General features: G+C 42.5%; 1 protein-coding gene across 1 annotated transcript in view; it reads right to left on the bottom strand.

The window, feature by feature from the left end:
- LOC144805523 (uncharacterized) overlaps window positions 1–21,883 on the bottom strand; it is a 200,942-nt gene extending 179,059 nt beyond the window's left edge. Inside the window, exons 1-3 of the mRNA XM_078672059.1 lie at window positions 21,746–21,883; window positions 19,425–19,711; window positions 18,721–19,383 (exon numbers count right to left, since the gene is read on the bottom strand). Coding sequence (XP_078528185.1) covers window positions 18,721–19,383; window positions 19,425–19,711; window positions 21,746–21,883 — 1,088 coding nt within the window. The remainder of the gene's footprint in view (window positions 1–18,720; window positions 19,384–19,424; window positions 19,712–21,745) is intronic.
- Between the last annotated feature and the right edge of the window lie 4,166 nt (window positions 21,884–26,049).

The raw sequence follows: 26,049 nt of genomic DNA, 5'->3' as shown, positions 1-26,049 counted from the left end.
GTCTGCCAAGAATATGTTATGCCTACAGTTATCAGTTCAGCTCTCCGTCTTCACATTCCTAAGCTAACGAACCGCATAAACATCTTCATCTATAAGTCTAGTCTTTCTGTCTCCATGCAAGTGAATTACTGGATTAATATTCATAGAAGATTCATAGCACACGCAATACACGTAGAATATATGCATGCACCAGCCTTAGTGTCAAGTAGCCTTTCCCCTGATGACTTTTAGATTCTATCAACATGTACTCCAAACACAAGATACCAGATATGCTATGGGTACATGTCGTCCTGACATCCTAGACTTTCAGTCTCCTCTTCTAGTGTAGAAGTCAGAGCCCCCAGCTCTCCCTAAGTTACACGTCATGGTCCGTTTGCGCGCACCACTAGGTTAAAGGTTCCAGCTGCTCAGGTAGCCCCCTCCATGTATCCACCCATTTATGACACTTCTGTGACGTTCTCATCACATGTCTTCGTGCACGCCCTGTGCACGCCTTCTTTTTACGCCCATGTGTTCTTATCTTACGTTTGTCACTTGTTACGCCTACTGTATGCAATGTAATTGTACTGTTTTACTATATATATCATGTACTGTTAATGAGACGTTGCAGCTGCCATTCCATGCCATTCTATTACAGGCTGTTCCGATCCTGTCCCTTCCCTCGTGCCTGATTAAAGCCTGTTCGACTCAGATTCCACGGATCCTGCCTCTTATTTATTGAGCTATCTGTTTTCATTAATTTATTCAAAAATAGTACCGGTAATTAATTATTTATTTACCACATAATGGCGCCCGAACAGGGACGAGCCCCTTCCCCACGAGCCGGCGATGTAACGCAGGCCCCCTGACCCTTCTACAGCCGTGACGGAACTCTACCGTGCACGTGCAGATATTTCTGCTTCATCAAGTCTCCCTCAGGCCCACGGAGGAGACGGAGACTGCGGTCCGGCATCCAGACGAGGCGGTGAGGAATGCGGTTCGTCCCGACCAGAGCCCAAGCCGAGAGAGCAAGGTCCGAGGTATCCGGAGGCCCACCTGTAACCGAAGCCCGAAGCCCGAGGCGCATGCGTAGTGCGTAGTAACCAGACGTTAGCAGTCCAGTCCAGTCCGAGGCCTTCAAGTTTTGCTTCCCGGTGAGTACCGTTGCTGGGGGAGTATCTAGACGGGGTCATTAGTTTGTCTCCGGTCCGATGGGTTTGGGTACGCAGATCCAGTCCGACGTGTCCATCTAGGTGGATACGGTATGACGTGTCTCTTTATGAGACCGGTATGTTCTGTACTGTTTTAGCAGTGCATCCAGTAATTCTAGTAAGTCCGTTCTCGAGAAATTCAAGTATTATGTTTTCAATGTATCAGGTAGTATTTTGTTCGAACTGTTATTAATGTATTTTTATGTCGTGGTATGAGTGATTTGTTTGCCATTTCATTACTGTGATTATTGTGTATTGTGTTTAATTCAAGTACGGTTCAAATATGCCTCTGTTTTCGAAGTTACGTCAGATAAAAACCAGAAAAGGGTTACTCAAAGAATCAGTTCCTGTCCCTCCTAGGGACAGTCCTGGACACTTTATGTATCACAAGCATGGCTTAGATGCCATATTATATCTAGACTTATGGGTGGATTATACCAAGAATCTTGAAGAGAAATATAGATGGCCTGTATCAGGTACATGGGATGCCGAGTGCATCATGCGAGTAGAAGAAGCATTATGGAAAAAGAAAGCCAGACAATCCCAGAAAGATGCCATAGAATTATGGCGTAAAGAATCTCATAGAAGAACCGAAAAAGAATTCAGAAAAGCAGAATTAAGTAGGGAATCCTCAGAAAAAGCCCAAGAAAGGGAATTGATCGAAGAAGGTGAACGAGTTAGAGCAGAACAGTCAGACAGACAGAGAAATGCCCTTGTTAAAGGTATGTATCCTCTTCTTGCCGAGGGCTTGCCGAAGGCAACCCCGGAAGTACCCTGTAATTTACCGCCACCATTGGTCCCGACTAAGCTGCGTCATAAACCAACTGCAGCTGAAATTTTTCTTTCTTCCTATTTGGACGATACAGTCCCAGAATATGCAAATCCTATTCCGCCTGCTCACCCTCAGCACCCTGTTAATAATGTAATTCCTGTTCTCCCAGCCACTGGTCCCGGGGACCCCGTTAATGTGCCAGTACCCCCGGACCAGCCCACATTACGTGTGCCCGTTTTACCAGTCACTTTACCAGCACGTCCAGTATTAATTGACGATTCCAGTTCAGGAGGGGCAGGGGGAGGTGCTCCTACCACCCCGCCTCAAATAAAGCGCATGACACTGAGAGATGCCGCATTACAGCGTACGCCAAAGGTGGCTACGTATGAAGCCCTCAGGCAGTTCCTTACTGATTGTAGATATGATTCAGTGCCAGGCGAAGATCACATGATATTATACTCCGTACGTTTACGACGAATTGCAGACTTCTTGATTACCATATCAGATATGAAAGAACATTTAGACCGAATATATCATTTTATCCGAACGGGGGAGAACCCAGGAAGTATTCACGAAGCTATGGCACACAGGAAAGTCGAGACTCAAGGCATGATTTTGCAATTTCTGATAAATTGTTTAATAAGAGAACAGGATTATCCTGATAAAAGCCCAGAAGAGATGAAAGTCCTGACAAAATGGAGTGACAATATAGCAGATGGAAAACACAAGACACAAAATAGTATAGAAACCATGTACAGAAAGATCCGGAAAGAAATTATAGATATACACCAAAAAGAGAAAGCAAGAATAGTAGCAGACAAAGAGAATGATTCTTTAGACGAAGATGTAGACACCGAGAATCCCAGCAGAATAGCGTATGTAGGTAGAACGAGACTTTCCGATAGACATTCACGCCTAGATTACAAGAAAGCTTTTCCTCCTCTTGTACCAGAGCAGTGTTCTCTTGAACAAGTATTCCAGGCTACCGATAAAGTTCTGAAATTACGAATAGGTTACAGTGAACTTAGTACCATGCATGAACAAGAACTAGCCCGATCAGCAGTCCGATGGGTTAGTGATTCTGCCACGTTTCCAGACGAAGTAGTGGCCCAAATGTTTCTGAAACTGCCCCCAGCCGAGCAGCGACTGGTGGGTATGTATATGATCCAGCACCTCATTATACTGTATGAGGATCAGCATTCTGATCCAGGTCCTTTGTATGATGTACTGAACGAGTTACTCCTAAACAGATGGAAAGGTCTAGGTACCGATTTAATTAGTGTCATATTAGAACAGCGCCACAAATACAGAACGTTCCTGACTCCGCATTTTGTTCCTGTTCCACCCCCAGTAAGAAAATCGTTCTACATAGACAGACAGAATCCGTTGCGAGAAGTACATCCAGTTAAGGGAGAGGGGGGTGATCTCGAACGAGTATTTGTTTACACCCCTATCACGAAAATAGAACTTCTAGAAATGAAAAAGTTAATACCCTGTCACGACAAAGATCCAGCAGGGTTCCACCGTGAACTAAAGGACATGCTTCGTATGGGAGAATACACGTATCCTGATATCATTAAAATGTTAAAGGTCCTGTTGCCTGCGGGCATATATGAAAAACTTAAAGAAAAAGAATGGGAGGTGGGAGAGAAAAAGATTGATTGGACCGCATTAGAGACTGAAGATAACACACGAGTTCCAGCTACCGGTCTTGGGGAAAAAGCTAAAGCATTGCCTGAGTTGTTAATACAAGTCTTGCCAAGATTACTAGCCACGAAAAAGGAAGACTGGGATGCCATCTCAGCCTGTAAACAGAAACAAGACGAAGACACTAGTGATTTTTATTCTAGATTTGAGAAATGTTTCATTATAAATAGCGGTCTGAAAACAAGTAGTGAATCGTATCCACATCTTTTTGTTACCAAACTAGTTGAGAATTCTTTACCACAAGTTAAAAATCGAGTACTGAAAGTCGAGAGTACTTGGCAAGCTAATACCCCATCTCAAATGCTCCAGATGCTACAATATCACCAGAACAGAATCAGGGAGGAGCAGGAACATGAAAGGAGACGTATGAAAGACACGAAAATGAAAGTACTAGTTGCACAGTCTGTTCCACAAGACAGTCAGAAGAGGGGTCCGAATCAAACTAGTCATCCTGCAGCTCCCGTTAAAGGGACCTGCAATTATTGTAAACAGCCAGGTCATTATATAAACGAATGTACAGTTCTGAAACACAACATAGCTACTGGTAAGACGAAAGAGAGACCACGTCCTCCTAGACAAGAACAAGTTCCGCAGAATTCCCAGCCACCGCAGAACGCACAACAGACAGTTACAGTACCGCAGCCTATAGCTGCCACACAACACGTTACACAACAGATGTACCAGTATGCACAGTCGGAATATCCAGAATATCAGCAGTATTCATGAAACAGCCTAGAGAGGGAGGTTGGCTTGCCTCTCATCGAGATTCCTGTAGATCAAGAGGGTCCCTATGTACACAGTCAAGTATTAGGGAAAGACAGAAAGTTTCTGATTGATACAGGGGCAAGTAGGACTACCATCAGTCATGACGAGGTTCCAGGGGCTCCGCTCTCAGGCTCTAGAAATGTTTCCCTTGGATTTTCAGGAAAGCCTATTGTTAATGAAATATCGAAACCAGTTTCCCTAGAAGTTGGTCCATTGTCCCGAACTACAGACTTGTTACTCACGAAATCATGTCCAGAAAATTTACTAGGTATTAAGACACTGAAAGAATTAGGAGCAGTTATATGCTGTTCCCCAGAAGGTGTGAGATTGTTTTTACGTGATTTTAAAGGTCATTATGTGTTACGAGATTTTGATCCAAGATTACTGAATGTACCACAGCATTTATGGGCGCAAGGTCCAACTGATGTAGTTTGTATGCACATTACACCATATCGTGTCACTCTGAAGCAAGGTGTTGTTTTACCACGAATCCGACAGTACAAATTGCCACCTGAGGCTGTAGCAGCCTTATCGAAAATTATTGACGAACTCATTGCTCAAGGAGTGGTTGTAGAAACTGATGCCAATGTATGTAATTCTCCTATCATTCCGATTCTTAAACGTACTGATCCAAATGCACCTCCAGTTTATCGATTAGTGATTGGCCTTCGAGAACTTAATAAATGTATCATACCCCAGTACCCAGTGGTCCCAGATATCTCTTCCCTATTGACTGCCATTGATTCCGAAGCTACGTTCTTTACTGTTATTGATCTCAAGAACGCATTCTTTAGTGTCCCCATTCATCCAGACAGCCAGTTCCTTTTCGGATTCTGTTTAAATGGAAGAAGCTATAAATTCACACGAGCTCCTCAAGGTTTTACAGAAAGTCCTAGTATTTACAGTCAAGCACTTAAGAGACAACTTGATAGTATTCACATGCCAACTGACACTGCCCTGCTCCAGTATGTCGATGATCTATTTATCACAGCCCGTACAGAACGTGACTGCGAGCGTGCGGCACTTACAGTCCTATATTTCCTGGCCGAGATGAGGCACAAGGTGTCCCCTTCCAAACTGCAATTCTGTGTCCAGCAAGTGGTCTACCTTGGACACTTACTGTCCAAGAGGGGTAGACAGTTGACACCTGACCGTATCCAGTTAATAGCACATCTTCCACAGCCCAAGACACAGAAGGAGGTACGAGCTTTTATCGGCCTCACTTCTTACTGCAGACAATGGATTCCTCAGTATGCATATCTAGCCAAACCACTGATACAGTTAACGACACAGGAGGCAGCGACATCGACTGTCCTCCCTTGGACCCAAGAACATACACTTGTTTTCAATGAGTTAAAGAAAGCTTTATGTAATGCACCTGTGTTAGCGACACCAAACTACAGTAAGCCTTTTACACTTTTTGTTACTGAACGTGATGGTACTGCATTATCTGTTCTCACACAAGATCAAGCAGGACAATACAAGCCTTGTGCTTATTTTTCTAGCACATTAGATCCTGTAGCCCAGGCTCTGCCTGCGTGCCTCAAGTCAGTTGCAGCCACAGCACTAGCTATCAGACAAAGTGATTCCATAGTGTTAGGACACTCTCTGACAGTACAAGTTCCACACTCCGTGGAAGTTCTCTTGAACCGAACACTGACTCAGCACTTGACTATTGCACGTTTAACAGGTTATGAACTGACACTGTTTCAGCCACACATAGAAATCAGACGCTGCAACATTTTAAATCCTGCTACACTGTTACCCTCGAGTACATTGAATTCTGCCACACATGACTGCGTGGAAGTTATTAACATCATGACTAAGCCAAGACAAGACTTGACAGACATTGCATTACCTGATCCCGACCTGACACTTTATGTGGATGGTTCATGTATGAGAACAAGTACAGGAGAACTAGTAGCCGCGTATGCAGTGACTACTGAAACTGAAGTTATAGAAACACATCGTATTGACATCCTGTCTGCCCAAGCAGCAGAGCTCGTCGCTCTGACCCAAGCCTGCATACGAGCCAAGAACCTGAAAGTAAACATATATACAGATTCACGTTATGCATTCGGAGTCGTACACGACTTTGGAGTGCTCTGGCAAGAGAGACGTTTCATGACTTCTCATGGAACCAAGATTCAGCATGGCCCCCTCATTCAAGCTCTGTTAGATGCAATACATTTACCGACAGCTATCGCTATCATGAAGTGCAAGGCACATACGAAAGTCACTGACATCATTTCCCAGGGTAACGATCTAGCAGATCGAACAGCCAAGCTTACAGCTCAGACTCCAGACATTCCAGTTAACACGACACAGACAGACATTCCAGTTCAGACGACTTGTATGACAGTTAAGGACCCTACACAAGACGTACTAGATATACAGTCACATGCTACTTCCGATGAAATCAAGAAATGGTCTGAACAAGGAGGGGTCCAGACAGATCAAGGATGGTTGACGAAGGGAAAAGCCACATGGTTTCTCCCCGACTCTATGGTTCAAGTCATTATTAACACCGCACATAGCCCAGCACACTTAGGAGAAAAAACCATGTTAGACAGTATTCAGAACCTCTGGTTTAATAAGCATTTACGAGCAGCCGCCAAACAGAAAGTGCGTACCTGCATGATCTGTTGTCAGTTCAATCCAGGTAAAGGTGTCCCGGTGGAACAAGGTGGATTCCATCCTCCTGACCACCCTTTTGAAGTCCTCCAGATGGATTATATTCAGATGGATCGATGTCGAGGTTTCAAGTATGTCCTCGTAGTTGTATGCGCTTTGTCCAGATGGACAGAAGCATATCCAGTCCCAGATTACACTGCCGCGACCACTGCCAGGCAGTTGGTTCGTGAGTATTTCCCCCGCTATGGATTACCGAGGGTCGTGTATTCAGATAACGGCCAGCCATTCTCCTCCGAACTCATGAAACAAGTATCACTTCTGTTAGGGTACCAGTGGAAGTTCCACTGTGTACGACATCCCGAAGCAGCTGGTCTCGTTGAGAGACATAATCAGACCCTGAAAATCCGCATTGCAAAGGTATGCGCAGAGAAAGGTGTAGATTGGATGGTAGCACTGCCAGTCGCCCTTTTTTACATGAGATTGGTCGCTCACTCCCGTTCAGGTCTGTCCCCTTATGAGGTAGTTTTCGGTCGTCCCCCAAACATGTGGGGTACACCTAGGCCACGTAAAATAACTGATGTTGACAGTAATATGCTGACAGATTACCTGGCTTCCTTGATGTCTGCTCTACTCTCTTGTCGTTCACAGGTCGCCGCTGCCTTTCCAGACAACACCCAAGTGAAACCGCACGAGGTCATACCAGGCGACCTCGTTCTGATTAGAAATTTTGATCGTTCAAGTCCGCTGGAAAGAACCAAAACTCGTGCTGATGACCACGAGGACCGCGATCAAGGTGGAGGGCCGCAAAGGCTGGTTGCATTCCAGTCACGTGAAACGATTTCATGGACTCCGTCCAAAGATTTTTTTCAAGGACTGCCCCGTTCTCAAGGACTGCCCAGATACTGACTCTAAACTTCCCCTGTTAGAGAAAACTCCGCAGCAGGAGTATAAAGAAAAATTACGGTCTAGTAAGTCAGCCAGTTTAATTGTCTAAGTCCCTCTCGGGTGAAACGGTTAGACAGGTTCCTGACATGTATGAGATAGACCCACATAGTGAGAGAGTTAGTCGAAACTCTAAGAGAATACGTTATCAGAAAAATCTTCGAAGTCGATGCATTGTTACTCTTTTAATTTTATTATTTCTGAGTTTTACGATTACAGGCATAAGTTATGTTTTACATATATATTTTCCTCCTATCGTTTTTCATGTACATTATTCCTCTAATATTACAGTAGAGCACACATTTAGTGAACTGCCTCCTCACGAGTTATCCTATCGTCTTGCCATGCGCAATAATACTTTTATCCGAATGTTACACTATTCAAACCAGACTAGCAATGCCACAAATTGTTGGGTGTGTGGTCGACTCCCCCCTTTCCAGACCCCGAAGGGAGTTCTGCCACTCTTTCCCTATCCGTTTTCACACAATGGTTCGTGTGGAGCATGGCCCACGTTAACGTCATCCTCAAACGATATGTCCCTTCTGAATAGAACATGTTTTCCAGACAAGGAAGGTCTTTCCCATAGAACAGGGTTAGATCTAGAAAATGAAGTATATGATTTAAGTAATTATTCCTCGAATTTCATGGTATTGAATGTTCAGTCCGAGACTACTCCAGACTTGCCTGCTATTACAGTTCTACCAGTGAAAGGCGAATTATGTGTCAGAAAGAATGGTTCTGTACATCTAGGACATAGTGATTGTACTACTGTGGTCGAGTATAGTGACAGTGGGAAATCTAATTTCAAAGCCTCACGTCATTCGTATTTTGTATGTGGTCAGACCGCATATGTACGTCTGCCCCTCGATTGGGATGGAACATGTTACATTGCCTTCCTACTGCCACCAGTTTTTCTAGCCCCATCCGATTATCACAGAAACACACATCTAGTACACATTAGACATAGAAGGGAGATCGAGTCCCCAATTGTCGATCAAACTGAAACTGCCTTAGAACAGTATCAAGATTTCAATAAAGGTTTCTTTTTCTTCATAGGTCCTGTCCAGAATAGTAAGCTAATACGTAGGCTAACCAGAACCCTTGAAGCAGTAGTGAATGAGACTACTTCAGCTCTAGGTAACTTAACCGAGGAGCAATCTGCTATGAGATTTGTCGTGCTCCAAAATCGTCTCGTCCTTGACGTCATACTGGCCGATAGGGGCGGAGCTTGTAGAGTCATCGGATCTAGTTGCTGCATTTTCATTCCTAATAACGCACCGTCTGTTTATTCAGCTATAACCAGACTTCATAAAATTGCCCATCAGTTACACCAGAATCCAGGCACCTGGACATGGTCCGGTTGGCTCTGGAGTATAATATGTGCCTGGGGATGGAAAGTATTGTCATTCCTGGGTATAGCAGTAATGATCATATTCAGTTGCTGTCTCTGTTTACAATGTGGCCCTGCGATTTGCGGCCTGTGCGCTACATCCTGTATTCCTAGTCCAAAGTCCCGTTCCAAGAAGATTCGAGACGAGCAAATGATGCTATATGAAATGATAGATGGTATCATGAATATTGATGTTTCCTGATGGAAACGTAGGGCACAAGGAGGGAATGAGGAAAATTGAATTTTGCCTTGTCATGTGTGCCTACGTGTTCCCCATCCTATCTGATATGTGCATGCTTAATATGCATATATCCTCCCATGACCGAATAAAGACGCAATTATAGTTGTGTCCAACGTTAGTATGTTAGCTATCCAGTCCCTGTGAAAGCAACGTGAATTAGGCTTCTAGACCTATGTTGCCAACGTTTTACATTATGCACGTTAATTCATCGAATTGTCCCCGTTTCTAGGCCTCAAAGGGCCTGAACACCAGATTCAAGCTCCAGTCTCCTGAACCCACTCTGAGGAGCGATGCAGCCCCCACCTGCATCCCTGACCCTTCGCTTACTTCCTGCCGCGCAGCGCGGTGCCACGCCTGCCTGCCTGCCAAGAATATGTTATGCCTACAGTTATCAGTTCAGCTCTCCGTCTTCTCATTCCTAAGCTAACGAACCGCATAAACATCTTCAGCTAGAGTCTAGTCTTCCTGTCTCCATGCAAGAGAATTACTGTATTAATATCCATAGAAGATTCATAGCACACGCAATACATGAAGAATATATGCACGCCTCAGCCTTAGTGTCCAGTAGCCTTTACTCTGATGACTTTTAGATTCTATCAACATGTACTCCAAACACAAGATACCAGATATGCTATAGGTACATGTCGTCCTGACATCGCAGACTTTAGTCTCCTCTTCTAGTGTAGAAGTCAGAGCCCCCAGCTCTCCCCAGATACACGTCATGGTCCGTTTTCGCGCACCACTAGGTTAAAGGTTCCAGCTGCCCAGGTAGCCCCCTCCATGTATCCACCCATTTATGACACTTCTGTGACGTTCTCATCACATGTCTTCGTGCATGCCCTGTGCACGCCTCCTTTTTACGCCCATGTGTTCTTATCTTACGTTTGTCACTTGTTACGCCTACTGTATGCAATGTAATTGTAATATTTTCCTATATATACCTTGTACTGTTAATGAAACGTTGCAGCTGCCATTCCATGCCATTCTATTTCAGGCTGTCCCGATCCTGCCCCTTCCCTTGTGCCTGATTAAAGCCTGTTCAACTCAGATACCCCGGATCCTGCCTCTTATTTATTGAGCTATCTGTTTTAGTTAATGCATAGAAAAATAGTACCGGTAATTAATTATTTATTTACCACAAATTGATTGAGTCACTTAAAGACAGGGCCACTGGAATTATGAGTTTCTGCAGCAGCAGCATTTTTCACAGTATTATCAGTTTACTGCATTTGCTACATAATCTGTAGATTTGTACAAAAAAACTTGTTACTTAAAGCGTGACAAAATGTTCCAGAGCGATGGAAGGCCCTTTGCAAAGATTGACTGGTAATCTTGTAGTTGCTCACTGCTGTATTTGGGTGTTAAACTGGTACTAATGAGGTGAAATATTTCCCTTGACAGCGTTAACTTGAGTTAAAATGACAAAATAATGAAGTAATGCTAACCACAAAATGTGGCGCATTGTGCCGCATAATTTACCTTTTCTTGCAGCATAATTTAGTCAAACCTGCCGCATAATATGGCCCTCTTCTGCTGAATAATTCACCTTTGGTTGGTGCAGAATTTAGTCAAACCTGCTACATATTTTGGCCTACTCCAGCCACATAATTCCAGTCGCCCTGTTTATAGAGCTATGAGGTCCCAGCCGGTGGCAGAAAACACGGTGAATATGTAAGTCATTATTTTAAAACTGTATTCACATGCTCTAAGCTAGGCTGCTGCCAAATGATGCAGTGATTGAGATAAAACAAGTTCTTAAAAAATATACTTTTTAGTAATAGGTAATCAAACTGTATCGAATGCAGACATTTTTGTAAGTGTCTCCACTATTCCAGATCTCAGCTGATAACACCCTTACATTACATCTCAAAAAGAATACATCTTTGTCACCATGACACTTTAAGCAGAGCCTCTGGAATTACTGCCTTATTTTTCTATTTTTATACTTGTTAACACTGTCTTGGCTTTTATTGCCCCTCATAAGTACCACATTAACACCCACATATAGTAATAGGCAACAGAAAGGTGACCAGTCAACCCTTAGAAAGGGCCTTCCATTGCGAGGTAACGTGTTGCTTCATTTTTAGTAACTTTTGAACCGTTTGAGCTAGAAACAAGTTTTTTTTAAAAATCTGCTAACTATGCAGCAGATGATGGATTATGTGGCAAATGCGGGAAATCCATAACTATGCATGAAATGCCAAAAACGCACAAGTGTGTAATTCCAGTGGCCCTGGCTATAAATACAAAGGTCACTATTCCTCTGCACCAACTAGGGTTCAATTATGAGTCTCTCAGCTTTAACACATACAGACATCTGCAGTTATAGTAGTCGCTAACGGAGGTTTCATAACCTAAAAGAGTGCATTTATCACCAGTTAGTTTAACTTGCATTTATTATCCAATTAAGCTCTTATTGCATTATTTTATACACACTTGCATGACTGTAAAAACACAAAACACTTAGGCTTTTTTTTAGCAAACTCTTTCAACCCGCCAGCACACCAGGGGCGCAACTAGACCCGAACTTCTGAGGAGCTAACACTCCCGTCCAGGGCTGGCCCTAGCACTGGTTGCACACGGTGCAGCAGTCTTTTTTGGCGCCCCTCCCCCATTTCCTCCTTCTCCATGAATTCCCTCACTACCACTCACCAACAATGCACCTCATCTCGCTATAGCACCTTTCAGACAAACATTTCATTATTTATAGCGCTATTCATAGTTTACTCAGTCTCAGTTTTGTGATCTGCATGGTAAACGTTCTTTGTAGCAGGCACATTAACCCTCTGTGCTGTGTAGGAGGCAGGAATCCCCATGTGAGTGCACGGTGAGCGAATCAACAGTGTGAGAGATGGGTAAGAAGAGTGACTGCAGTGTGAGTGAGGTGACCATATGATTGTGGGTGCAGATGTAAGTGCAGAGTGGGACGAATGAATGCATGGTTAGTGATGGTCTTGTTTGAGTGAGATTGCAGATTGAGCAGTGAGGGGGACAGGTGAGTGAAGTGTCACATGAGTGTGCTCGTGCGACTGCAGGGTGAGGTACAGGGTGAACAGCGCAAGTGCATTGTGAGTGCAGAGTGGTCGCTGTGAGTGCAGGGTGAGCGAGAAAGTGAAGGGTGAGAATGAGGAGTGAGATATTCTGAATGCAGGGTGCATTCCCAGACACTTGAAGTAAATCAGCATCTTATTGACGGAGGCGTAGGGTTTCAGATATAAGTTAAACTATTGCTTTTATGGCATTAATCAGAGATTGAGGGTGGAGGAAATAACTAATGTGCTAGTCCTGCAACAAACTTCCAGTCTTATGATTAGGGTTGCTAGCTCATTATTTTGATGTTGCTGACGGTAGAAAAATTAACGTTTTGAAGTCACAGACGGTACAAAAATAAACATTCACCTAAAGCTGTATTTTCAGCACTTATCTGTGCGTACTTCGAACAGCAAATATAAATAGAAATCACTTTTAATTATGTTCTAGGGTTGCCTGCATGATCCATGACTGATAATTAGAGGGAACAAAGACAGAAAAGTCACATTACAAATGAATACATACTTTTTTATTTATATCACTATTTAGTGTCAAGATGAGGTCTTTGCAGGCTCTTTAAACAACACATGGCTGGGATTTTTCTTTTGGCAACCCTACTTCATATTCCTTTTCATGAAATGAATTGTCATATTAGTAAATGTAAAATACAAATATAAGGAATAGGACTAGTGGGGGCCCAGCGGGTACTGGAACCAGAAAAAAACTAAGCCCCTGTAACCAGTTTACAAGGGTATGTAAATATTCAAATTGTCTTCAAAGACCTGTGAAAAACACGGGGGTTCCGGGGATAAGACTCCAGACACTGCCCAGCCAAGCCCACAGCTGCACACTCACTGACTTCCGCCCCACTGCACTCTGATCTCACTTCAAGGGTTTCGGAGTAAATGAAGACAGCTGGAAATGCAGCAAATAAAAGTTGCCACACATCCAGGCCATCTTCATTTACATGTACTTGTAGAGACATTTGTGTCCCGCTGGGAACCCATCCACGCCCCCCCCCACCAGGGGGCGCGCCCCACAGTTTGAAGACCTCTGCTCTAGACACACATTTCATTAAAAAAAATCACAGAAGGGCTGACAGAATGTGAGTGAATAAATCAATAAATATTTATCTTGGAATTCATGAATATTCTGCAAAATTGATACATCAATAGCACAGAAGAATAAGTCCATGAGTAAAATGCAGTTTTACATCAACTAATCAATTCATAAACACTGGTAGGAAACAAGGAACTGGTGCATCAAAAGGATAAGATATTTATTTATTTATATTTATTTATAACAACATTTGTAAAGCGCGAACGACGGCCCTAAGGCATCTCGGCGCTAGATAACTGCTATGTTTAACCCATGGAGGCACTAAAGTACAGAGGATGGTGGAAATCAAAGATTGAAAAGCCAGGTTTTAAGGCTTTTTCGGAAAGACCAGAGGGAGGAGCTGGTCTTAATTGAGTGAGGGAGAGTGTTCCACAGTTTCGGTGCAGCTACCAGGAATCGTCTGTCACCCCAGTTGACAGTTTTAGTTCGGGGGACCACCAGATCAGAGGAGCTAGAGGAGCGCAGTGTTCTAGACGGGCAGTAGTGGGTTAGGTTCTGAGTGAAGAACACTGGTCCAGCATTGTGTAAGGCCTTGTATATCAGGCATAATGCCTTAAACTTAATCCTCTTTTTCACCGGGAGCCAATGAAGTTGTCTTATGGTTGGTGAGACCGGTTGGTATTTAGAGATACGCCCTAGAAGCCTTGCGGCTGCATTCTGGATGACCTGCATTTTAGCTAGATACATCTTGCAACTAAAAACGATTATGGGCTGATTTAGTTCTTGGTGGCGGGGAATACTCCATTACAAATGTGACAGAAATCCCGTCCGCCATATTACGATCACATTATATGTTATGGAGATTGTAATATGGCAGATGGGATATCCGTCACGTTTGTGATGGAGTATTCCATCCGTCGAGATCTAAATAAGGCCCTACACGTTTGAATAAATATTCAAAGATACACAGACTAACTAAAGAGATTGCATAGTTAATCACACCAATAGTTAAATGAAACCTGAGGGAATATGTTACCAGTAGCATCCTCCAACCTGAGTGGAAGGAATTCTTAGGCTAATGAAGTCACTTTTTGACCTAAAACTATAGTTTCAGTTTGTTTCATAGTTTTGGCTAATTACTACAGAACGTCGTGATCATCTAAGGTTAGGAGGAAAATGATTACATATCTACACATTTTCACACTAGCTTTCTGTGTTTATTTTCAGTTAAAGAGCCCTAATACATTGAAAATGTAGCGCAGCACATAACTGTTGACACATTATCGCTCTGTTTTTGTTTTGTCTGTCACCTTGGTGTCAGCAACTAGGCGTCACAGCAATTGACGACTTCCTTATTCTGTACACAGCAGTGAAAGCTAGGACAGATGTCTTGTTGATCAATCAAATTACCTTTTAAATTATTTGGGAGTATACCCAGTGCCCTCAGCCTAGGGTGAGAAGTCGGTTCTCAGTGAACACCCACCATGTCATACAGGACAGCAGTGAAGTCGATACAAAGTCGTCTTTCTTTTCTTGAATGTCATTGGTTCACAAAACATTCCACACCAAACGTGCCATGGTGGATGGAGCTCTGGCTCTATAGATGTGCAATGCTCTTTCTAGCATTTAAAAGCAACTATAGGTTTCATTTCCAAGTTCTGAAAGTGACCTCGTCCTAGTCTACTGGACCTAGACCTAGTTTCCTAGCCTGTATCTCCAACCAGCTTTATAAACAGATCAGCTAGCACCGGTTTTAAAGAGAAACAGGGGCAAAAAAAGGCTTACCCATTCAAAAAAACAAATACAATTATTTTCAAATCCCAATTCTTTGTATCAAACGTTTTGACTCACTAAAACGACCAAATAACTCAGCCTTACTTCAGCAATTGTATTCAACTGTATTATTTTTCTAGATATGGTGTCCTGACTTTAGAAGTACTGGAGTGAATATGTGCCCAAAATGAGGTCATGTTTAACAGATTTCCATACACATATTTGAACAGAGTAAACTGTGAGATGATCACGATCCTTGTGCCAATCATATACACTCAGTGACAAAGATTCTCAAAATAATTCAGTGAACTTTCTACCCAGATTCAAGGCAGAGTTTGTCATTAAGAAAGACACACACTTGATTTTTGATTTGATTTTATAAAGCGCTTGATTACCATAGGTGCCTTGGCGCTGCTTCTGTATGGTGGAATAAGGAAAGATACAATAGTTGCATTATATGCTGAAAAGCCAGGTTTTTAAGGCTTTCCTAAAGGACCATAGGTTGAGACTGTGTTTTAATGTGATAAGAAGCAAGTTGCATAGTTTAGCTGTTCCTGTGATGAAGCATCCCCCGGAGACTCTCTTCGTTCCAAGGATCACTACAAGTTTGGCTGTGTTTGATCGTAGGTTTCTTGATTGAGTGTATCATGTAAAAAGGTGTTTTAAGTAATCTGACCAATGTTATGAAATGCTTTTATCAACTGACAGCCAATGCAATCTTGCCAGGCCTTGAGAAATGGATTGGTATTTAGGGATACCCAAAAGAAGTCGAGCCAACACATTTAGCAGCATTTGTAGTTTCTGTAAAAGTTTTTGGGAGATATTAAGGAACAGAGCATTTCCATCATCGGGTTTGGATAGACCCAAGGCAGTCACCACTGTCTTCTGAAGACCAGATGGAATGAATTGACAAATCTTTTGGATCAGCTTCAGTAAAAAGAAGACAGAGGATACCAGAGAATTGACCTGATTTTTAAAGGTCCGCTTAATTTTCAACGATAATTGCCAAGTTGTGTATTTTGTTTACAGGCGAGGGAAGCTTACCCATATCCTCGGGCCACCACATGGGCATCAAAAAAGAGGTGTTGTTAGCCAGGAGAAGAGCTTCTCTCTTACCAGAATTTAATTTTAGGCAAAACAAGCTGCATTCAGTTGTTGAACTGAGTCATGCACATATTGAAGAATTCCACTGTCTCCTTCAAATTGCCAGACACTGAGAAGATAATCTGAATGTCGTTCGCATAGGATATGGCTGAAAAACCATAAGAACGAAGGAGCCGTGCAAGTGGGGCTACGCAATGATTAATCAAAAATGGGCTCAATGCTGAAACCTGAGGAACACCACATGGTAGCTTAAAGCTAACGGAGGTGAATTGGCCTGATGCCACATGTTGTTCCCTGTCTGACAGAACAGATACTAGAACTTAAAGTGCATTGTCCTTAATTCCAACCTCAGAAATTTAGAATATGATGATCAAATGTGTCGAAGGCTGCTGAGAGGTCCAATAGCATCAGTGCTGAAAACTAGACACCTGGGGGAGTCCAGGGAGGTGTGACTTCCCAGGATCCCCCAACATTTTCCTACCAAGAATCTCTTCAAACCTCAAATTTAGCTGAAAAACAATGACCTTTTTCTCACATTTCTGTATGGGAAAGTTGTGGGATCACCAGCTTGACACAAATTTCCTACTAGCAAGCATTCCCTCAGGTCTCCCAATAAAAATGGTACTTCACTTGTGTGGGTTGGCCAAGTACCCGCAGCAGGGAAGGGCCCAAAACATATTGTGGAGACATCAAATTTATCTATCAAAAAACAACCTGGTTTTGCAAGGGGGCCACCTGCGCTTTGGTCCCGCGATTTATGGAAACCTACCAACCCCAGGCATTTCTGAAGACTAGACACACGGGCGAGTTCAGGAGGTCTGACTTGCATGGATCCCCCAAAGTTTTCCTACACAAAATCCCCAGCAAACTTCAAATTTTGCTAAACAAAATCATATTTTCCTTATATTTCAACCTGGGATAACCGCGCCAACACAAATATCCTACCACCCAGCGTTCCCCTTGGTCTCCCAAATAAAATGATACCTCACTTGTGTGGGTGACCAATGCAGAATCGCCCAAATTTTTTTTTTTTAAAGTAGAGGTTAGCGCTCGCTGTTATCTCCTCAATCCCTATGTTTTTGGCCCTTCCCAGCTGCAAGCCCTTGGCCCACCCACACAAGTGAGGTATAATTTTACTCTGCCGACCGAGGGAAACACCAGGTGGTAGGTATTTTGTGCTGCCACGGTAATCCCAACCAGAAATGTGACAGAAATGTGAAAATTGTGAAATGTGAGGAAATTAGATTTTTTAGCTAAATTTGAGGATTGCAGGGTATTCTGGGTAAGAAAGCATTGAGGATTCACGCAAGTCACACCTTCCTGTACTCTATCTTTGCAAGGAGGTCATCTGCGTTTTTGGTCCCGGGATCGGCGGCCAACTAGGGAAACCTATCAAACCCACCCAATTATGAAAACCAGACACCCGGGAGAGTCCAGGGAGGTGGGACTTGCATGGATCCTCCAAAATCACATTCATCTGCACGAGTAGGTACCATTTTTATCCGGAGACTTAGGGGAACACAGAATAGTATAACAACTCTTATTACCAATTGACTTTCTTTGTATTTCTGCCTTCCAAAGGTGAAAATGTGTGAAAAAAGAAGTCATTTTGAAAACTTTCCTCTAACTCACATGCTTGTATGGGTACCCAAAATTTCAGAGATGTGCAAATAACCACTGCTTTTAAACTTTATATTTTGGCCAATATCTCAGTTCCTTCCAGGGAAATCCATAAACCCTGGGTACCTTTAGAATCCTTAAGATGTTGAAAGAAAAGGATGCAGTTTTGGAGTGGATACCTTATGTGGACAAAACATTACGGGCTGAATCGCAAACTACCCCAAATATGCTTAGCACGGGGGCAAGCAGGGGGAAGCCTAGCAGCGAAGGGGTGAATACTGCTTTTATATAGGTTACATCAACTTTTTACCAGCTCCTGCTTGGACAGGGAGCATGCCTCTGTCAACCAGAAACCTAATTTCTAACAACACCTTAATGCTGAAGAGTAACTAAAACAACTTCCTGATTCACTGTACTGGTATGGCTTTTCCCTGGTGTGTTTTCTGATACTGTATTAGATGCAATAAATATACAAAGCTCTTCCCACATTCACTGAACTTGAATGGTTTTACCCCGGTGTGCTTTCTGATGCAGTTTTAGATGTGATAATCTACTAAACTTCTTCACACAATCACTGCAATTATATGGTTTTTCCCCAGTGTGTGTTCTCTGATGGTGTTTTAGGTGTGATAATTGAATAAAGCTCTTCCCACATTCACTGCACTTGAATGGTTTTTCCCCAGTGTGTGTTTTCTGATGCTGTGTTAGGTTTGATAAACATATTAAGCTCTTCCCACATTCATTGCACTTGAATGGTTTTTCCCCAGTGTGTGTTTTCTGATGCAGTTTTAGGTTTGATAATCGACTAAAGCTCTTCACACATTCACTGCAATTATATGGTTTTTCCCCTGTGTGTGTTCTCTGATGGTGTTTTAGATGTGAAAATTGAATAAAGCGCTTCCCACATTCACTGCACTTGAATGGTTTTTCCCCAGTGTGTGTTTTCTGATGCGGTTTTAGGTTTGATAAACATATAAAGCTCTTCCCACATTCATTGCACTTGAATGGTTTTTCCCCAGTGTGTGTTTTCTGATGCTGTTTTAGGTGCGATAACTGACTAAAGTACTTCACACATTCACTGCACTTGAATGGTTTTTCCCCAGTGTGTGTTTTCAGATGCTGTTTTAAGTCTGATAATCGACTAAAGCTCTTCACACTTCACTGCACTTAAATGGTTTTTCCCCTGTGTGTGTTCGCTGATGATACTTTAATGTTGATGAATGCCTAAAAGTACTTCCACATTCACAGCAGTGATATGGTTTTTCCCCAGTGTGTGTTTTCTGATGCTGTTTCAGTTGCGATAACTGACTAAAGCTCTTCACACATTCACTGCAATCATATGGTTTTTCCCCTGTGTGTGTACGCTGATGATTCCTTAATGTTGACGAATACCTAAAATTACTTCCACATTCACTGCAATCATATGAGTTTTCCCCTGTGTGTGTTTGACGATGTTTTTGGTAAGATGATAATGGACTAAAGCTCTTCACACATTCAGTGCAATGGTATGGTTTTTCCCCTGCATGTGTTTGCTGATGTCTTTGTAGGGCTGAGAATTTCATAAAGCTCTTTACACATTCAGTACATTTGATTTTTTTTCCCTGTGTGCATTTGCTGAGGGGGCATTATTTCTGATGACAAACTAAAGTTCTCTTTGCCTGCGTCTGAAACTTCTCTCTTGGTTAGTGTCTCTGAGTCAGGTATATATTTGGTTACATCCCATGACTGCTTCATGATGGGCCAACACGGCTGATGAAGAACTTGTGTTATCACATTGCCTGTGTGTGAAAATTTGCATATTGGCTTTGCGATGTAACAATAAAGTGCAATCGTCACCGAATACTTCCCACACTCATAATATGTGTAAGGCTTCTTTGTGGGGTATTGTGTCTTTAGACTGGATAAAGGTTCTGCACGCTTATGGGTAAAGTTTCATCCTTCTTCTTGTCTGTGCAAATTGGGACAGTACATTGTATTTTAGATAGAAGAACTCATATTTCTTTTAACTTTCAGTTGTCTGGCTCCACTCCGTTGTGCTTTTCTCTGGTTGCTGTGAAATGGCCTGAAAGATACTGAAACTACACTTCTAGCACTGAATGGTGGTCTGATATCACCTTAGAAAGGAACGCAGTGCTGTAATCAAATCCGACGAATCGCAAAATCAAAGCTAGTATTAGACACATTTACAAAGGAGCTGGTTTATCTGTGTTGTCTTAATTTTGTACAGGTAATTTTTTTGTCTTGAAGCATGGAGTTGCCCAGCTCCGACTCGCAGAATCACTGAATTTCCCTCGACGCTCGTTCTAGATTCTGTCAGTTTATGTTCTGGTTCGTCTGTCTCTGACTGCACTTATGTTTTTCTTAACAGTGGAACTCAATATTTCAGACTGTGTTTTTGCGGATGTACAATATTACTTTCATTGGTCTTAAACATTTTGAACATTCAAGTATTGTTTCCTGTAGGATGGAAAGAGATTTAAAATTACTTGAATGAAAACATGATGGAATGTGCATACAGAATTTTTAATTGACTGTAAAACATCTCTTAATTACCATCTTTGAAACTTATGCAGGCACATTTAACCATATACATATATTTAAATAAACGTTCTATTGAACATGTCTCATCTTATTTAGGTCAGCAAAGGTGGTCATTTACCAGTATTCATAAAGCTACTTAGTTTAAAAAAAGGGTGCTTCCATACCACTCACCAACTGGTTACAGCTATAGGTAGATACAAATGGTCAAGATTTTGTTAAAACAAGAACAGCTCTTGGAGTAAGATATGGATAAGGCAGTATGGTGGATATCAGGATGTTGTGCCATACATCAAATCTTATTGTTCACGGAGATGCTGGCTTCATTCACTACTCCCACAGTATGCTGTAGAGCAGCAGTTTAATGATTTTATTTACTTTACAGTTTTGCTTATCTAAAATATTTAGTCATTTTTAGTTTACCAGTTTTGAGGGTGAGCTACAGTCTGTTGCTTAGTTCTAACATAACCAATATCTACACACTGCCTTATTATATCATATAACAATAAACATTAAAAGAATATATCTGAAGATGCCACATATCTCCCCCCTTTTTAACTGCACACACATACAGAACAACAGAGACACTACCACACACAAACAAACGCACGCAAAACAGGACAAGAGACCAACACATACCCAAAATAAAACAATACCTAAAGTAAATATGATAAACTAACCGGATACCACTTAACATGAAAGAGGAATTTACCTTTTAGGTACTTTGATAACACAAGCACTCCTCCTTAACCCAGAACTCTGACCATTCACTGAAACAGACGCTAGCTTGTCACTTACAGACATTTTTTGTTCACTTTCTTTATCACATTTTCCAATTCTAGAAACTCTTGCTATATTCCACCATTGCTCATTTGAAACACGAACAGCATTGCCTCTAATCTCGATGACTCTAACGGGTTCTCTACATTTTGAAAATCTCTTCAACAAAATGGGATCTTTGACACGTACAAATCACCTACATTGAATTTGACCTCCCTGGCATATTTTTCCTTATACCTCGTGTCGCTCTGACATCGATAAACACTGCGTTTGTCACTCAATTTCTTGGCATCATCAATTGCTGCAGACACATCACAGCCTTGACCAATCACCTCCATCTTCCAAAAAGGACACGAGTCACCACTTTTTTCCTTTAAGGAGTTCAAAACGTACTTTACCAGTGATCACTTGAGGTGTAGATCTATAAGCCCTCATCAAATCTGATAGCTACTTCACAGTCTACTCTTGATGACAACGCACTCTGGATACACTCTACTAGAAACGTGTTTAAATCTCTTTACTGTTCCATTGGCTTGAGGGTGATACAATGGCGTGCATAGATGTTTCAACCCACACTTGCCTAAAAGCTCTGTTGTGGTGTAAGAAGTAAATTGAACTCCATTGTTCATGAGCAGGTCCTCAGGAGTCCCTTCTCTAGCAAACACTTCACAAAGAAAACTAATCACAGAGTTTGTGTTGGGTTTTGCTATGCCGAGTACTTCCGCCCACCTGGAAAGATGATCCATCATGACAATAAAGTATCTTATATTGGAAGGTAATACATGAAAAGGTCCCAAAAAAAATCAACCACAATTGTCTGCCACACCTTAACAGGACATATAACAGACACAGCAGTAGGGACAGTAGTCACTAAATGTTTACGACTCAAACAGCATTGTGCACAATTGCTCACTAATGCTTCTACCTCCACATTCACTCCAGGCCACCAGATATGATTTCTTAATCTATGGTTAGTGGCACTCATACACAGGTGACCTACATGAGATGTCTTGAAAATCTTTTGGTGGGAAAATCTCTGGAAACAACTTATCACCTCTTAGGATTGTCCTTCCAAAGATAAAGCATCCGCCACCTTGCAATAAGATTACAAAGATATACCCAAAGTTTTTTCCCTAGGCCACTTAAAGTTCACAAGAATCATGACCTTGTTCAATACAGTATCCTCCTTCAACCGAACACACAATACCATCATATCGGAACAAATAGCCACATTTTCAAATTTGGCAATGGTACATTCCTCAATTTCTTCCTGTACATTGACCTCACACAAATCTCCAGAATCTGGTAACTGAAACAGAAAATCTGTTCTTACGTAATTTCATCCCACAATGTGAATACAACTAAAATTGAACTCCAATAATTTGATAGATAATCTGGCAGTAGCTTTCTTAATTTTTTTTTCAGACAAAATATCAACAATTGGTCTGTGATCTATCCTCAAACAAACTTTGTTTCCCCAGAGATATGGCGTAAACTTGTCAGCACCCTGAAAACACACCAATATTTATTTTTGTATTGCAGAATATCTTGTTTTTTTCCTCTTCTTTCATCCTTCTAGAATAAAACCCTACAGTGCCTTCTTTGCCATCCTTCACTTGTGACAAAACAGCCCCCATGCCATAGGCACCCGCAGCACAGTCACCAACATGTTGGGTCCTTCAACATAAGGCTGTAGTGCAGGAGCACAGATAATACTTTGTTTGATGCAATCAAAACTTTGTTGACATACTGCAGCCCATTCAAATTCTACATTCTTTTAACAATTGCCTAAAACATTCAGTCAGGTCTACAAATTATGTAATACACTTTGCACAGAAACCATAGAGACCTAAAAAAATACCCGAGTTGCTCCGTATTAGTTGGATTTGGTGCATTTACAATAATATCAACAATGCTCGGTTAGGGTTGAACCCCATCAGATGTCAACACATGGCCTAGGCACTTAACTTAATTTACTCCAAAGATACATTTGTCTTCTCTGATAGTAACCCCACTGGACAACACTCTTTCAACATATTTGTCATGCACTTCTTTCGTATTAGCAAATATCAAGATGTCATCCAAAAATATTAATACATTTGAGATGTTCTCGAACATTTTGAAACTCAGAAGCAGTGGAGACCAGCCCAAACGGCATGTGACAAAACTGGAACACACCATCAGGAAGGGACAAAGACAGTAAGATGCCGAGATTGTTCATTCAATACCACCTGATGATATGCTGCTACAAGGTCCAGTTTTTAAAAACATTTAGACTGATCTACAGCAATAATCAAGGCTTCAATGTGCAGAAGGACATTTCCCACCCAAATCGCACTGTTCAGGGATAAGATCCATGGTACACCACAGTCAGAACAGCTTTATGCCGATCAGGGGCTTATAACATTGTATTAGAAGGTTAAATATGGAATTGGCTGTTCTGGGTTCCATCCCCAATCCCACGGCTTTCATGCAATTAGACTTGGAAAAGGTCTTTGACTCAGTCGAAAGGTCCTTCTTGCAAGCTATTCTGGAGAGAATGGACTTCAGCCCTACCTTCTGTGCTTAAGTGAAGCTGCTATATACTGAACCCTGGTCCAGAGTCTGTGTCAATGGTATTCTATCTCAACAGTTTGTTGTTATCAGTTGGGGCACCCATCAGGGCGGTGTCCTCTCCCTTCTCCTATTTGCCCTCGTCATAGAAGCCCTGGCTAAATTAATCAGAAAGGATGCCCAAGTTTGGGGGGGCTTAGGTGGGGTGGAGACCTGAAGGAACGAATCTCTCTGTAGGTGGACGGTGTCCTACTAAATATCCAATGCCCAACCCAATTTATTCCACGGTCGATGCATATGCTGGAGATATATGACGAGGTGGGTGGCCTGAAAGTAAACTCGGGCAAGTCGGCTCTTATCTCATTAGTGGGCGCTCGCCTGGAATTGCCTACAGTATCTAAGACAATTAGACCTGTATCATTTAAATACCTAGGTTTGCATATAATCAAGGAACCTGGGTGCTTGCTGGGAACGCAAAAGGGACATAAGGCGAGAAGGAGCACCCTCCTCCTCATTATGTTGGTGTGTTTAACCCATTTCAAAATGGTGGCACTTCCACCACTGCTCTATTTCCTGCAAAACTACCCTTCTAACGTTCCCCACATGTTGGTTCACGGAAGTGCAGGCCAGCATCAATACCTATGTGGGTCTCTCACAGGAATTGCAAGACAGAGCTATGGGGGCAGTGTATCCGAAACTAAACTACTGGGTGGTTCAGATGCTCCCCATTAATGAGTGGATATTTGGAGATCGGAAAGACCCGACCACGAAACTTAAATGTACAGCTCTTACCGGGAGCACCCCATAGTCCTGTACAGGAAGACACTTCTGCCAGACCTGCCAGCACTCACGGCTATCCCTATTGACAGTAGGAGAGAGACAGTGCCTTGGGTGGGTTGGCACAAGGCATTCACAAAGGAGAAACCGCTATGGAGGAATATATTTCTGGCCAAAACAGTGGGGCTCCAAGGTTTCGCGAAATGGGATAGACTAGGGATCTCCAACCTAGGTGACATTTGGCGGACAGACCATATGATGTCATATGAACAAATGATGGCTGAACGCGAGCTGCATAAATCACGATTGTTTCTCTATCTACAGCTTCGGCATGTGCTGCATAACTGCAGACCACATGCCAAGGCACTCCAGGACTTTAGCAACTTAAAGGGCAGACTAACAATGAGGTTAAGGGCAATTCCTGCTAATACAGGACTTTGGGATTTAATATCTCGCACTCATTAACCAGATTAAGAGAGCAATGGGAGGTTGACGAGAGGCTCCAGGAGTAAGAAGAGTGAAAGGAGGCAAAAATGGTGGTGCAAGAACTAATGATTGTAGCCCACTTGAGACTAATTCAATTTAAGTACTTCCAAAGAATACACTACGTCACAGTGAGGTTCTGGAAAATAACAGGGCAGCGGTCCCGAGTGCCTCCACTCCAGCAGTGCTAGTGGCACTCAGATACACGTGGTGCTGGAATGTCGAATGATTCAGCGATACTGGGATACAATATTCCAGGCACTGGAGGTGGTGATTGAATTCATGATGGACAGCGACCAGAAACTGACAATCTTGGGAGCGACCAGAAACTGACAATCTTGGGAGTGTTTCCAGGGTGGATGGAAACTGGGTCACAAATGACTGATTGGGTGCATTCTGCCTAAGTGTGACATCGCAGGCTACAGGCGATCCAGCGAGGTCCCCCGTTGGTGAAATGGTAAAGGTGAAAGATTTCTGCTCGCTGGCAGAAGAGGAAGTAAGTAGGTCTAGTGGCTGCCCTAAAAAAATAGAACATCTGGGGGCAATGGAGGGAGCAATACAACATTTCTTGACTGACGTAAGTGTAGAGCAGTCCAATAGGAGGAGAGGAACGACCATTCACTTGAGGCAGGGGAGAGAGGCCAATGGCGGTTAGCACATCTATTCACTATGGAACAGACAGGGAGCCTGT

The sequence above is a fragment of the Lissotriton helveticus genome (genome assembly GCF_964261635.1).
Source record: "Lissotriton helveticus chromosome 1_1 unlocalized genomic scaffold, aLisHel1.1 SUPER_1_unloc_13, whole genome shotgun sequence".
Classification (NCBI taxonomy): Eukaryota; Metazoa; Chordata; class Amphibia; order Caudata; family Salamandridae; genus Lissotriton; species Lissotriton helveticus.
This window is presented reverse-complemented; position numbering and strand designations above follow the sequence as displayed.